This window comes from Xiphophorus couchianus, chromosome 16 (genome assembly GCF_001444195.1).
Source record: "Xiphophorus couchianus chromosome 16, X_couchianus-1.0, whole genome shotgun sequence".
In the NCBI taxonomy this organism is placed as follows: domain Eukaryota; kingdom Metazoa; phylum Chordata; class Actinopteri; order Cyprinodontiformes; family Poeciliidae; genus Xiphophorus; species Xiphophorus couchianus.
The window spans coordinates 20,527,808-20,543,437 of record NC_040243.1 but is presented as its reverse complement, the minus strand read 5'-3'; the positions used below and the strand labels follow the sequence as shown (position 1 = coordinate 20,543,437).

The window sequence follows — 15,630 nt, the reverse complement described above, 5'->3', positions numbered from 1 at the left end:
AAATGTGAGGCTGGATTTGTTTTTTTGTTGTTTTTTTTTTTTTCTTTCTTGGAGCTGCTGTAGCTATTCCACAGAAAGCAAACGCTTTCCTAGAAGAGCCCCATCGTGGAAAAACCTGCCAACATATCGTGTTTTTTTCCCCAGTGTGGTTGTCAAGTGGGGAAAGAAACAACAACAAAACGAGTTTGTGGTTATTTTCCTCATAATTTATAATTTGAGAAAACAAAAACATTCTGGTGCAGCCATCAAATAAAGCCACTGAAAATCCCCACCTAAATTCTGGCTACAATGCGTGCTAGTAGAGTACTTGGTAATTCAAAAGTTATTCCAATTAAGGCAACAGCAGAGTACATTCCTTTTTTGCTGATGTTCAGTTTTGCTTATTAAAATTTAAGCATCTGTAGTCAGAGCAACAAAAGCAGCTGTTGGGAAAGCCAAAAGTGATTTTAACTTTGAATCATCGAAAAAGATTCAAACACACACAAGAAGTATTTTTTGGGGGTTGGTTCGTTGGTAAATGACCAACGAACCATGTGGGCAGTTATTTGACAACTGCCCACATGGTTCAAGTAAAGTGCACAAAATGTCAACAGTAAAGTTCAAGGCTGAGGGACAGAGGAAGTGTTGAACTAATAAAATGAGTTAAAAGAAGCAGTCAACACAGAAGAAAAAGGCAGTCATTAAGGTCTATGTCAAAGAAAAAATATACGCAGTGATGATTTAATTCTGATAGAAGATTGTTCTGGGATTACGGAATATTTTTTCAGAATGCCGTGTGATTCCAGTGAATTGTTTTTATTATTTTAAAAACAATTTCAGTGTAATTATCTACTTCCAATAAAATCCCGCGGAACAGTGAAGGTTTTGGTTTTAATGTGACAAAAATATGACAAGAAAAAAAAAAAAAAAAGTTCAAAGACTGAAAACGGTCACGTTTTGCGTTCTGGGCAACACATGCGATCTCTCCACCGCAGAGGATGAGACATCACAGCTCACCTGATGCGCCTGGTAAAAAAAAAACAGCCCTCAGCTGTGTTGACCCTTTCCTGGAGATTCACTGACCTTTGCACACACATCTTGCACACACACTGTTTTGTTAGAAAAAGACCACCCACAGTCCAACTCTGCTGACCAAATGGTCCACTAGCATTAGTAGTGGGAATCCACTACGCCCACCCTTTTTTCTGTTTTTGTTGACATCGTACAAGCGTTTAAAATGACTTTTTTTTGTGTGGAAATTTTAACATTTCAGTGGAAAGACTATTATTACAACTACTACTATTACTACTACTACTACTAATAATAATAAATAAATAAATAATAATAATAATAATAGAAAAAATAACGAAGCTAAATTTTGTTTAGCTAGTTAATATCAAATTCAGTGGTTAGGAAAATATATTTAACATTTAAGATTTTAATTTTTGCTATGATCGCTTGTTTATTCATTTTTGTTATTTTCTTTAGTGCTATCCTTTATTAGAAATAAATAAGAGTATCGTTTACTTTAAACACAACTCAGAAAGTCAGTTGAATGAGACCTTCTCGTGTGAATTTGCCACTCACAATATGGCCGACACTCTCCCCAGAAGCACTCATACGCTGACGTTATTGCGCCCTCTGCTGGCTACATCAGCTGCAGCTCACCGGAAACGGAGTGGTTTTGCTCGTAACGTGCTTGTCGCGGCGGCGGTGGCTCGTTTTCATTAATGCCTGTAACTCGCCGTCATTGAAAACATGCCGGGCAGGTCGGAGCTGAAAATTAACTCGCAGTTCGCGCAGAAATACGAGAAGTACCGACAGAAAGAGGAGTTGCAGAAGCGTGAGTGTGCTACTAATGGCTAACTGTGATGCTAACTCCCCGACATGGATCAGAAAGTACCATCAGCGATAAAGTTGCCATGTCCTCTGGGCAGGAGTTCGTGGAAGATGTGACGTGTGTGTGTGTGTTTTCTGTACATCTATGCAGTGAAGGACCGATTCGGAGACCAAGCCGATGACAGCGACTCCTCTGAGTCCAGCTCTGACGACAGTGAAGTGGTTAGCATCTGTGGCTAACATGCCCCCCCGTTTAATGTTTCCCGAACGTCCTCCTGCATTGTTTTAGTCGTTTTCTTGCTTGCTCTACTCACCCATTAATAGAAATCAGGTGTGCTGAAGCAGAGAAACGTCTAAAACACAGATACCTGGTGCCTGACTTGTACCTGTTCCTCCCAGGAGCTGGACCCTGCTTTAGACAGGGACTTTTACAGAACCCTGTCTCTGCTGAAGAAGAAAGACCCGAAGATCTACGAGAAAGATGCCAGGTTCTACTCAGAAGGTGATTTGAAAGCGTACAGCTTCACTCGGGCTCGGTCATCTTGCGCAGTCTGCTGGGTTTGACCGGTACTTTTGCTTTCAGACGCGTCCCAGAATGAGGACGGTCCGTCAACATCCAAACAAGCCAAAGTGAAACCCATGTACCTGAAGGACTACGAGCGGAAAGTCATCCTGGAAAAAGAAGGGTGAGTGCAGATGTTTGGCGCCCCTGCGAAGATTTCTAAAAAAAAAAAAAAAGCAACAAATACTGCTCTTGGAAAAAAAAATTCCCATTTGTTAATCGCTTCTTTATGACACCAGATGAATAAAGAAGTTATTTATGTCACTGAACTGCAGACAGTAACTGTGTTTAATCATATTTTCAAATGTATTGATGCTTTCATTGAACAAACAGTGGAGACAAAGGTAAAACTAACAATATTGACAGTTTTTTTTTAAATCAATTGAAATTTATTATGATGATAAATAAAAATTCTTAGAAGTTTATCAAGATAAATGATAAACGATGCGATACATGTATAGTTTTTTAGCTGCAGATGCACCCTTTGTGTTCACTAAAGGAATGCTATGGTATTGTATTTGGACAACAAGGGTTTGTTTTCCTATTTAAAATGAAGATGTAATTATTTGCATCTTTTTAATGTATTTCTAATGTTGTATAAAAAACGGCCAAATGAAAAATCTGCAGAATGTGCCAGTTTGTTTTGTCCGAACAATCAACATAGTTGCAGCATTAGTTCTCTGATTTGGTGGACTTTTCAAAAAACTTAAAATTGGTCGTTTTTGTGTCTCTTTACCAGATTAGTGATAGAATTATGGGGGGAATCGTGGATTAAAAGAGGAAATACTACTGCATGTCAGGCAGTAACGATTTTTAAAAAATGTCTTCTCTCAGCAAATATGAAGACGACGACGACAGCGACGAGGAGGAAGCAGCCAAAAGAAGAGAGGTGTGCAAACTTTTTCAGATGAGTAATTGTGATTACAATTTTTTTTATTGGGAAAATCACTGTTTGATGAGTCGGCGTCGTCTTCCTGTAACAGAGAGCAGCCTCGCCGAGCTACATCCAGGAGCAGAAGGAGCTCAAAGAGAGGTGAGGTCAGACGTTCGTTAAGCGATTGCGCCCGGACGCCTGCTGACGGAAGCCCAAACGTCCCTGCAGCTTCCGGAAGTTTGTCGAGGACAGCGACGAGGAGGAGGAGGAGGAGGAAGGCGAAGCCTCCAAGCTGCTCACCAGAAGGATCAAAACGCAGGAGGAGAAGGTCAGGAAACGCCCACAGGTCGTCTTTTTCCAGCAGCGACTCGACAAAACCAACACTTCCCGCGTGTGTGTTTTCAGGATAAAGAGGAGGCGGATTATGTGGACTGGCTCAAAGGTCAGGCTGAGCTGGACGGTCCGGAGGAGGTGAAGGACATGGTGAGTTCCCATAGTTACGTCACAATACGGGAATTCTAGAAGTTATCGCGATAAACAATAACTTTGTTGTTTTCAGACCATCTTTAAGTAATGTATTGATAGTGGCCTAATAACACAAGAGCACATTCTCAAAGACCAACAAACTTCAAAATTAAATGAACATTTAACTCTGGAACTGGAAGACATTTTAAATATCCAAAATGAATAAGCAAAAGAACAGGAACGACAAATAAAATGAGTTCTGAAGGCTCTGCAAACAACATTTTCCTTCAGGGCTGCTGGAGACCGAAACACCAGACTGAAGCATGCAGTGTTTTGTAGAAATAGAAAAAAAAGAGAAACAATAAATCATACAAATGGAAAATACTGAGTTTATGACGCAACAGGCGATCACCTGATTTATTGCGGCATTCCTGGATGCACCTTTTGTAGCGATATCTGACGTTTTACAGAAAAATCAGCTGAAATGACTAAAAATGTTTCTTTTTTCAAACACAGAAATAAATGTACTGAATTAGAAATGCATTTGATAACTCCGCATCAGCACAGCTCACTTAAATACACCCAATACCTTCACAAGCTTGGTCAAACATGCAAAAACGGCAACTTTAATTTGTCGAGTCAGCGCAATTAGGAGTAAAATAAATAAACTGAAACTGCCGAAAACAATAGGTTGACTATCTTGATCAAAAATGTAAAAAAAACAACAACCCTGCAACAAACATTCTTTAAAATTATTCCTAAAGTGCAATTTGGAATTTTAAATGTAATGTGAGATGAATAATAAAGCATGTTGTCGCTCATAGAATTAGACTAAATAGATCTGCCCTTATGGATCAGGCACATTGTCACTGATACCTGATCTAGATTCTTTTTCAATACTGAGACTGCTACAAGTATTAATATTGGATTATTACATCTCTATCGGAAATAAGATTTTTTTTTTCCCCCCGTTGTGACAGAAATACCTGCGAGAATACTGGAACGACCCGCAGCTGGACGACAAGGAGCGATTCCTCCGGGACTACGTTCTCAACAAGGGCTACCTGGACGAGGAGGAGGACCACGACGAACGGTGTGCAGCCAAATAAGCTTGGCATCCTTCTTTAAATGTTCGCAATAATCACTTTTAAATCCTCCGAACCTGTTCAGGATCCCGACGTACGACGAGCTGGTCCAGGACGACGTGGACGACTCCGAGGAGGAGGGCGAGAGTTTCCTGGAGCGCCAGGAGGACTTCGAGCGGAGCTACAACTTCCGCTACGAAGAACCCGGCGCCCTGCAGATCAAGACCTACCCCCGAAACATCGCCACGTCCGTCCGCACCAAGGACGACCGCAGGAAGCAGAAGAGGGAGGAGGTGAAGGAGAGGAAACTGAAGGTACGTATGACAGTAAAACCTCCCCACCTCCCAAAAAAACCCCCCGCTAATGCTAACACAGGCTCACGAAGCGGCCGTGTGATTCCAGGAGAAGGAGCAGAAGCAGGAGCAGCTGAAGCAGCTGAAGAACCTGAAGAGGAAGGAGATCATGGACAAGCTGCAGCAGCTGCAGGAGCTGACCGGCAACGAGCAGCTGGCCTTCAGTCAGGCCGACCTGGACGGAGACTTTGACCCCAACCAGCACGACCGGCTCATGCAGGTCAGAGCAGGAACCCGGTTTGACTTTAGTGAATCAAAAGAATAAACAAAGTTACATACAAGGAAAGGAAAGACAGAAAAGTACACTTGCACATTCAGAGGAGTGAGTAGAAGATAAGCTTATTTTATTTACACCCTGCCTATCTTACATTAGCAGCAGCATCCAATAGTAAAGTCGGTTTTTAACATTCGTTCATAGTTAACATTTTCTATAATCATATCTGATTAAATGCATTCATATTCATAGATGCAACACAAGCAAAGCTGCATTGCTTCCTTTTTTCAGCTATCAAACATTCATACGGCAGGATTAGGGCTCCAGATAAAATCTGCCTAAAGATTAGTTTTTTTCTAAAAGAAATTACAAATTACATATTTTTAAAAAGTTGCTTTTATTTCAATCATCCCTTCTGCAATTTGTAAGATGATTTACTGACAGATAATTAAACAGGAATTTTAGTTTAATTGCGAGAATGTCGTCATAATTTTACATGAAGAATGTCTCAAAATTAGGAGAAGTTGTTTTCAATAAGAAAAAAAATCTTGGATAACTTTATTTTATGTGTGCGAGTTTTCATATTACTACTTCATTCTCCTAACATTGCACATTTATTCTAGTATTATTTCGACATTATATTTGTATCATTTTGACTATTTTTGGAATCTTATTTTTATGAAAAAAGGAAAACAAATGTTAAAGGCTAACAGTTATGTCTCGTCATAGTCGACCTGAACTCAAGAATTTAGTGTCCAAATAAATAGAAGCTGTAAAACAAAATGGCCGCCTTAGGCAGATTGAAGATCTGCAAAGGTGGGGGACAAAAAACAAATCCTGATTTTTCTAAAAATGAAGTCTTCAAAACAGTTGTATCAATTGATACAATTATTTTATCAGCCAGTCCTCGTCAAGCTGCATCAATTTCTGCAGTCATCATGTTTCTCCTTTCTTACCATCCTTTCAAATATATTCTGCCATAAATAACGTCCATCATTCACACATTTTCTGTTTCAAATTCTTCAGTCAAGGTTAGGTTTTAATCATGTGCGTGGTTGTCAGTTGCCAACTTGGCAACTAAGTCGCCGTATCGGTTATAAAAAGTCAATATCGGCAAAAATTGGACTCAGATCGGCCAGAAAACCGCAATCGGTGCTCTGCTAACGTTCAGTTAAAATAATGTTTAACTTGACAGTCAAGACTTTCAATCTCTTAACTGCTGTTTTCATTTAATTTTCTGTTCAAAATAAGCTTTTGTATTTATCTGCAACATTGCGTGTTTGCAGAAATTCTTTGGAGACGAGTATTACGGACAAGAGGAAGAGGAGAAGCCTCAGTTTGACGATGAAGGAAACGAGATGGATGGTGAGCGGCTGGCCTTTATTTTTTTTTATTTATGCGTTCATGTCAGATGCTGAGATTTGTCCGCTTCATTTGAAGTTTCTTCTGCGTTTTCAGAACACTGGAACTGGGACACCTGGACAGGAGAGGAACGTGAAGAGGGACATGACGAAGCGGAGTACAGTGCCTCTGGACCGCACTGCGACGACGAAGACTTCATCGTGAGCCAACCTTATTTTGCCCAAAACTGTTTGAATTGTATTTTGTTTTAGCTTTGCTTAGTGAAGCAGTCATTCTGTTCATGCAGATGGATGCAGACTACGACCCAAGCCAGCACACCGCCTCCAAGAAGAAGAAGAAAAAGGAGAAGAAGAAGCTGAAGAAGGACGATCTGCCACAGATGGGCAAGAAGAAGAAGAAGTCTCACTTTGCTGAGGTCGTCACCAGAACCAAGCCGGTGTTTGACCCCCGTAAGTGTCGGGGAGCGTCCCGAACCCGGCCGTTGCCCGGGCGACGGCCTCGCCTGACGCCGTCCGTCTCGTTTCAGAGGAGAAAACCTTCGAGCAGTACCTGGACGAGTACTACAAGCTGGACTACGAGGACATCATCGACGACCTTCCGTGCCGCTTTCGCTACAGGCAGGTGGTGCCCAACGACTTCGGCCTGACCACGGATGAGGTGAGGTTCTTCCTCTTGGGGGCGCGTGAACTCTACACATCTGCATCGCTGTGATCAACAAAAGAAAACGCAAGAGAACCAACTATTTGGCTAAAAAGATTATCTCCTGTAGCAGTCAGTCTTGCATCAGATCTAAAGAGGCCTCTGACTGAAGACAGTGTGAAAGTCAGTATCTGGGCAGCAGAAACAATATTCCAAACTAGCTGTGTTTCTATTGACCGCATAAACAGATTGATTTTTGAAACTTTGCATTTAAAAAATCTTCTCAATGGAGACACGGCAATTTTGAAAAACGCTTCTGTTTTTCCGCAACGTTTTGGCGCTAGAATGTCTACTTTGCAAGACTGCAAGGGAAACAATTTTTTCACATCACATGTTCAACCAGTGGATGTTGCCACTGGCGCAAACCACAAAGAAGAAGACGGGAAGTAGTTGAACGGTCTTGACGCAACATATTTTTTCATGAGCTATCGCACAAACAGACTTATTTGAATTGCATTTCTCATTTAAAAGAAACGCTGCAATTGCAAAAAGAAAAAAACGTTTTTTGCAATGTCAAAAATTCCAGTAATTTTTGACATTACTGGAATATTGACAAAGTTTTGTCCACATTTGTAATAAAAACTGGCTAGTGACGTGTCCTGGACGAAACAATCAGTTGTTGGCAATCACTGCTAATCCACCTCCTTTGCTTTTGCTGCTCCTGTTTAAGGTTACAGCAGTTTATCATCTCATCTCATGCTAAAAACATGATGTGGAATGAGGTTACTCTGATCCCAGTGCAAGACTAATATGAAATTAATAAAAGCTACAAAAGTAGAATTTTAAAAAAACTCATGTATAATTAAAGAAAAGTGTTGAACTTCCTCCTTTGGAAACGATAAACACCTCAATTAGAAAATTAACAAGTGGACAGAACAACACTAGCTGGTTCCGGTTCCCAGCTCTGCAGTGATGAGATCTGTGTAGACTGATCTGGTATTGCCTCCCTCTGGGGATTCGCTCTGACCAGGGAATGATCTCACACCAATCTTCTCTCTGAGCAGATGAAACTGCCACAAATATGACCTCCTCTACCCGCTCTGGTTGTGTCTAAATTCTTCCAACGATTTTCTCTCAGATCTTGAGTGCCAACGACCAAGAGCTGAACCACTGGTGCTCGCTGAGGAGGACGTGCATGTTCAGGTACCGACTTCGAGATGTTCCCCTCCTGGTCCTCTGAGGTCGCTGAGTTTCAGTAACAGCTGCCCTTGCCTCTTAAGGTCTGAAAGAGAGGAAATGAGTGACCTGAAGAACTATAAAGCGAAGGCCCAGAACGTGAGAAAGAAGAAAGAAGTCCTGAGCTCTGTGTATTCTGAGTGAGTAGCAATACTGTGGTCCGAACCAATTTACGGTTAATAGTGGATTAACGATTTAATGGATTCAAATTACTTCCAATCTATTAATAACTTCCGCTTAGACTTTCTTTTAGTGTTGTAGTTTGTCCGCCATCCAGTAGAGGGCGCCGCTGGTCATCCTTAAGCGGAGCTACCTCAGACAGAATCAAAGATGGCGGAGATATTCTAGAATCCAGTAGAGAAACGGTCCAGAGTCCGATGTCGGATTCAGAATGCACCTTTTGCGGTTCTGTTCGGAAATATTAACACTCGACAAACTTATTAAAGTTATATCATTTGCCATTTATTATAGTTATCGCCTTCCTACCGCTCATGACGAGCTGCGTTAGGGAGCAGTGTCAACTTCTCAGTCACAAACTACTGATGTGCCACGACGGCGAGGATAATAATACGACAGAAAAGCGAAGGGTATAAGAGAAAAATTATAACTTGATGCGGAATAAACATGACTAAAATAAGCAAATTTGATGTTTTTTATGGCTGTTTTGAGTTAATGCGCTTTTTAAATGTTCCTTGAGGCGAAACCAGAGAAGTTGCTTCTGTATGAAAATCTCTCCGGTCATGTTAAATTAACATTTTTGATTGTTTTCATATTTTACTTTTCAATTCAACAACCTAAAATGTTACTGTTTTATTTTATAAATATGTCTTAAGTTTAATAATGTGATAAAACCACAAATTTATGTTTGTTAAATCAGGATACAGTTGACACAAAATGTTAAAGAAATTTAGCCCTTTTTGTTAGGGAAAGATGGTCAGCCCTCTTGATACAAGACAAAACTCAAGTTTTTAAGAAAATGGCCACTTTTCAACAAATTGTTAGTCGATTGATAAGATCAATCAATTGATAGCTTGCACCCCTGCTAATAGGTGATTGGTTTCTATCTGATCTGCAGGGAGGATAAAGAAACTCTGGAGGTGAAAAGCAAGCTGGGGAAGAAACGGCGAGATCGTCTGAGGAACACAGAGAAGCAGAGCGAAGAAGCAGACGAGGCAGTTCAGGCTCTGAGCGAGGCTGTGGACGGCACAGAGGAAGGGGACGAGATCCTGGTACCCAAGAAGAAGAAGCAGAAGAGCAAACTAGAAGAACAGACGCAAGATACGGTTGAGCAGGTGGCAGATGAACAAAATGGAAGGGAGAACAGGACTGAAAGACCAGCGTGGGCCAAGAAGCCCCGGCGGTCAGGAGGACGACTCAAGTCAGGAATCAAGGGGGTGAAGATAGGCGGCCGAGAGTTCAGCAGACACAGGCTGAAGGCGTACGGGCTGAACCCACGGAGACTGTACTTCAGACAGCTGGGCCGACACAAACGGAAAGAGCAGGAGAAGAAGCTGAAGAAGAACCAAGAGGGATAGAAACTTCCCACTGGACTTCACTGTACAATCTGGTTTTATACTCCAGAGTAGAAATGAAAGATGTCGTCAGAAACATTAAATGATCCTAAAGGAACTGAGTTTTTCAAACATTTTCTATAAAGATTTTGGATGTTAAACTGTGCGGTGTTTGACATGGTTTGAGATTTGTTAAATTAAAAAGTGTAATTGTTCTTTCACCTGACCTCAGGTCAGAAAATATAAAAGACCAAAAACCTTTGTTGTGTCGCTTTGATTAAATTTGACTTAAAGTAGCTTCTGAAGCTTCTGGTATCTTATGACTTGTGCTAAATTTGTCATTTAATTTTCCCCTGCTTATTTAATTAGAAAATCTCTTGGCCGTGTGCAAAAAATTGTACATGAATTTATGGGGAAAAAATCTAGGTTTTTTTTTTCCCCTAGATTTTTTTTAACTTTGTGGTTTCAATTCTGACTGTGGGCATAACAAATATAGAATTGAAGTATTTTGGGAGGCTTGTTGTGATGAAGAGCAAAAATGAAGATAAAGGATATACATGACTTTCTTCTTGAAAATATGGAAACCTGACATACAGCATAGACAAAATGTACATTTCTATGAGGTTACTGAACAAAATCAGTGTTGAAGTTTGTAATGTTAACCAATTGAGATTTCAATTGTTTTCTAAGAAAGTTGATTAAAAAAATCTTTTAACTTCTACAGAAAAATCTAGTAAATGTTCTTGTTTTATCATAAGTCACAGTTCTTCAAATTTGTATTACTGTAGATTTAGAACTTATAAAAGTTATTTAGAAGTTTTAGCTGTGTCTGCTTAAAATTTGGAACATGATCAAAATCATTGTCCTAAATATGTAACCACAGCCAGGACCGAAATGGTTTTCCAAAAAAAATCAAGCTCTTCCATGTGCTCAACTCTGCAGTTGGACTCACCGCTGGGCTGCAGGGGGCGGTAGACTGCGTCACGTCTCCCAAACCCCCAAAGAAGAAGAAAATAACAACAGGCGCGCGCGGAAGTCTGAATTTGAACAGCGGAGAACAGAGAAGGTAGGTTGTTCTCTGTTTGTGACCAAATTACAAACCGCTTTATTTACAGCAGAGTTTATATGGTTTATATTCTAAATGTCCGTCTTTGTGTTGTTAATGTTACGTTCAACGCGACGTGTATAAACGACGTAAAACAGGAAAGCTGTTTGTTGTCCGTATCATGTATTTAGGTAAAACACTTTTGAGCTGTTTTGCTAAAAAGTTATAAAACTAACTGAACACGTCGTAATTTGACACAACTTCAGCGAGCTGCTGTTGTGCAGGGGATTTTCTCCGCCAGCTACATTATCTTTCAGTGACGTTTTTAATGTCGGTCGTCGAAGCAGTTCATATTTCATGAACTTTCATGGTTCCGCTCCTGAGACTAAATCTGTATTCAGGCTCAATTGTTCGTGGTGTTGCGGGACAGACTTAATCCTTTCCTTTTGATTGTAGGAACGAGAGAAATACTGCCGATGCCTTTGCTGCTACTGTTTGTTTTTATCCGTTTAAAACATTCCAGATTTACCTAAAAATAAAGGCACAACAATTTTCGTTGCTCGTTTTATGTGCTTCTTTAACATATTTCTGGAGTTTAGTTTGTTTTATTAACAGTTTCTCATACAGGCAGGCGACATGTTCTAAACATTTCTAACACCGCTTCTCCAGAAATATCTAGTTCGGGCGATCCACAAGGATGTGTGTTTAGTACCCCACCATTTGAAAACCTAAATGTCTAACATGAGCTATTTGTGGTTATTTAAAACAGAAACATTATCTTAACTGTGTCGTGTAGATATTCATTTATTTTTGTGTCATAGATTTGAGTAAAAATAAATAAACTTATGTAAAATAAAGTACCTTTTTCCACTTTGGTCTTTTTAGACTTCTTAATACAGTAAATATAAACACAAGGTATTTATTATCCCATTTGCAATTCACTGCAAAACTGCTGTCATCCATACGACGTCTCTGGGTGTGTGTGGGGTACTGGAGCATCACGGCTCAATCCTGTGGACTTTCTTCCTACTTGGGTGCATGAAGATGTGTTGTCATTTACGGCGAACGAGGCGGTACTCATTCTGTTCTTCTCCTTTTTTTCCCGTTTTCCAGCTGCCCACGATGTCTCTGAGCCACAAGTTTCAAGACGTGGAGGAGAATGGGGAGATGCTGGTGGCTTTCATCAACAGCAGTCAGCCCGAGAAACTGAGAGAAGTGAAAGTCGAACGCCAGGCCCTCGTTGACCGGCACCTTGAAACAAAGAAGACTGTGACACAGATTCTTAAAGGCAAGAAATCAGATGCTTGTTTTTTTTTTTTTTTTTTATCTACTTCTAGATGTAATTTAGCTTCCAGATGTAATTTAGCTGGTGAGTGTTGTCATTTCGAGCGTCTGCCGCTGTCCTTCACAAGCAGACGTGGCACAGATCGAGGAGCGCGCGGGTCAGAGGCTGCTGAACATGGAGGAGCAGAAGCAGCACAGGCAGAAGGAGCTGGAGGACTTGGAGGAGCAGCTGCAGCGGTGCACGGCCAAAAGCCAGATCACGGACTCAGAAATCCAGTACGCTTTCCGCGCCAACCCCGTCCCCTGCGCCGTTGGTTTGGACTGTTCCCCGTTTGCATCCCTGACCGTCTCTCTCCAGGTTTCTGCAGACGGAGCTGGAGAGTGTGAGGAACACCGAGAGGGAACTGGAGACTCTGCAGAATGAGGTGCATGAAGACACCACCGAGGTCATCCCGTCTGCAGTGTGAGTTTCTGGGAATCGGCATAAATAAAATGAACTGAATCAGTAGTTTTCACCTTTTTCTTGACTTGCACATTTCTGTGTTACAACGATGTGAATCGACGTGCCGTGTTTTTATGAAGACAACCTCGGCTGTGTTTCAGTCATCTTCAGGTCCTGCTGGTGTTTTATCGCCTGTCTTTTAAAATTCAACGTTTTTATGTCGCAGTACACAATTCCTCAACGAATCGCATGACACATTAAAAAGAGCTATTTAATTTCCGTTGTGATGATTCCGTTTTTTGAAGAGTAATTTTGTTCAGAGACGTCGCAATGCATATTATTTGTTGTTTAGAATGTCTTCAAGTTACAATGTGCATTGTTCTGTACAATTGTAAAGTTTATTATTCTTTAAGAAGGCGAACTTGCATTATTATAGCTATACTAGTTGAAAATGGTCTCAAAACGACAATATTGTCGTTTATCGCAATAATTTCTGGGACGACTCGTCAGTCAGAAAAATGTTTTGCCTTTCATTCTTTTGTTTTTTTTTGTTGAGTTTTTTTATATTTACCCTAAGTTTTTCATTTCCAGGTACGTGGCTCAGGTGTACTACCTAATAACCAAGATCAAGTGGGAATACGACATGCAGCCCAACATTTTGAAAGGAGGTAAGAAACATGCATTCCTACTTCAGTCAGATATGGTTGCTAATTTTTACTTAATATATTTTAGTCAGAAACCAAAAATAAAGAAAGTAAGCAACCCTAATCATAAAGTGTGAACTCAAAGTGATCATGCGAGTCTTGTCCAAAGTGTGGCCCATGGGACATTTGGGGTCCTTGGAATAATTTTGTGTGGCCCTCCACTCCCCCACAAATGAGATAAACACTTTTTACAGAGTGTAATTTTCACTGTCGGATAAATAGCGTTTATAGTTGAAAACTTCTATTTGCTAATTGATTCTGTGGTGACAGAATCTGTCAGAGATTCATTTATTAATGTCTTCAAAATTCATTATTTTGATTGCATTTCCTTTAACTTGAGTCAAACATTTTAGGATTCCTTCCTCGAGCTTCTCACTACAATTGCTGGAGTTATGACTCAAAATATTAAATAATAATCAGAAATGTATGTCTGTGTTGCAACAACCTAAACATGTTGACAGAACAAATAAACTTTAAAAGGAGTTGTGTCAGTTTAATTTAGTCTTTTTTTTTCTTGCAGTGCACTACGGTCCAGATCTGGCCACGCCCATCAACATTGACACGTCTGTCCGCTCTCGAAGCGATATAAGCGATCAGCTGTGGGACTTTGTCAGCACCGAGTGGTAGATGAAGAACACATGTTGTGTATATTAGTATTATTTGTTTATTATATCTGTCTGTTGGTCTTCTTGTTGTTTTTCTTTATGTTAAACTGCTGCGTTAAATAAATAACTTACAACTTTGATTTTGTGCTTTCTGGTTTGTTACAGCATCAGGGACTAAAGCAGTGCCTGCTGCGTGGGAGTTGGTCACTAGATGTCGCTATAGAGCTGCTTACAGTTAAAGCGTGTTTAAACAAAGCCATTAAGTGTTCTTTAGAGCAGATTTAAAAGAAACATTATTCAATTACTTAATCTTTTTTTTTTTTTTTTTTTGATCAACAAAAAGGTAAGAAACTTGAGCAGTGGTTTGATCAAACTACATGACAGCAATTAAAATCAAACAATATTTCTGATTTAAAATTTTCTTGCTGAAATCTGCTTTCAAACGTCTTCTTACAACTGATCAAAAAACATTTGTATTCAGTTTAATCGAGCATTTTGGAGCAACTATAAAACCATCTCTCTACTTTTAAATCTAATTTATTAACATGTTTAGTTATCTTGCCTCCTTCATATGTTTTGTGTATTTAAAAAAAAAGAGAGACATCATTTGATACATTCTTGTCATTACATAGGGACAATCACCATCATTACTAGAGTTTGACTGCTGAAGGAAGGCAAAATCTTAAACAGATCAAATATTACTGACGTGTCCAAAAACAAAGATGGAGGAAATATGGCAAAAACAAACAGAAAAATGCATCCAATCTTCTTTCTACTGTGAGATATAAATGTAAATAGCAAATCGGGTGATGATAATCAAGTACAGTGCATTAACTGATCATCAGCAAGTTAAAACACTTCAGTAGAAGCTGTTATGGAGGATACAGGTGTGGGTTAGCGACACAATACCAAGGTAGAAAGTGGCGTTAGAATAGCAAAAGTTTCTGTCAATAAGTCTGGGAATTGTTAAAGTACACCTCAGCTAGCACAGCTACAACTGAGTATTTAACTTCTATTAAAAAAAAAAGTTTTTTGACAAATTTGTTAAAACTGTCACCATGTTATAACAGTGCAATATTAGACAGATAATCTGTGAAAAAAATTTATCTCCACTTCTTCCTGTTGCCATCTGCAGAAAATGCATCGCTCCTGGTGAGAAACAACCAATCAGAGCCAGGAGGAGGGTCTTAGTGCTGTCAATCATCGTTGTGTAAGTGGTGCTAAATATGCTAATGGCGGAGAAACAACTTAGTGTTACAGGAAAACCGTTTATCCACCGTCATCATTGGCTATGCTAACTAGCCTTAGCCTTGGTGGCAGTCTCCGTTGTGGTGAACCAGCTGTAGCGTAGATTTAACGTTCATGAGGGTGATTGACAGCACTAAGGCCCTCCTACTGGCTCTGATTGATTATTTCTGTTAGCAATCTTGA

General features: G+C 40.1%; 2 protein-coding genes and 1 non-coding gene across 3 annotated transcripts; all 3 read left to right on the top strand.

The window, feature by feature from the left end:
- Positions 1-1,608: 1,608 nt before the first annotated feature.
- Positions 1,609-10,415, top strand: kri1 (KRI1 homolog). The gene is made up of 18 exons (XM_028042177.1): positions 1,609-1,822; positions 1,970-2,040; positions 2,218-2,320; positions 2,402-2,504; positions 3,215-3,269; positions 3,364-3,413; positions 3,483-3,582; positions 3,660-3,737; positions 4,700-4,812; positions 4,890-5,118; positions 5,207-5,377; positions 6,658-6,736; positions 6,830-6,933; positions 7,020-7,182; positions 7,260-7,390; positions 8,511-8,575; positions 8,653-8,748; positions 9,684-10,415. The coding sequence occupies exons 1-18, from the start codon at positions 1,738-1,740 to the stop codon at positions 10,141-10,143; spliced, it is 2,256 nt and encodes a 751-aa protein (XP_027897978.1). The 5' UTR covers positions 1,609-1,737; the 3' UTR covers positions 10,144-10,415.
- LOC114160567 (Z30 small nucleolar RNA) lies at positions 8,337-8,436 on the top strand. The gene has a single exon (XR_003598787.1). It is a non-coding gene; the product is annotated as a Z30 small nucleolar RNA (small nucleolar RNA).
- A 642-nt stretch (positions 10,416-11,057) lies between the features above and the next one.
- Positions 11,058-14,339, top strand: spc24 (SPC24 component of NDC80 kinetochore complex). The gene is made up of 6 exons (XM_028042178.1): positions 11,058-11,185; positions 12,278-12,452; positions 12,580-12,724; positions 12,807-12,911; positions 13,482-13,558; positions 14,115-14,339. Exons 2-6 carry the CDS (start codon positions 12,287-12,289, stop codon positions 14,219-14,221), a joined length of 600 nt encoding a protein of 199 aa, XP_027897979.1. The 5' UTR covers positions 11,058-11,185; positions 12,278-12,286; the 3' UTR covers positions 14,222-14,339.
- The last annotated feature ends 1,291 nt before the right edge of the window (positions 14,340-15,630 follow it).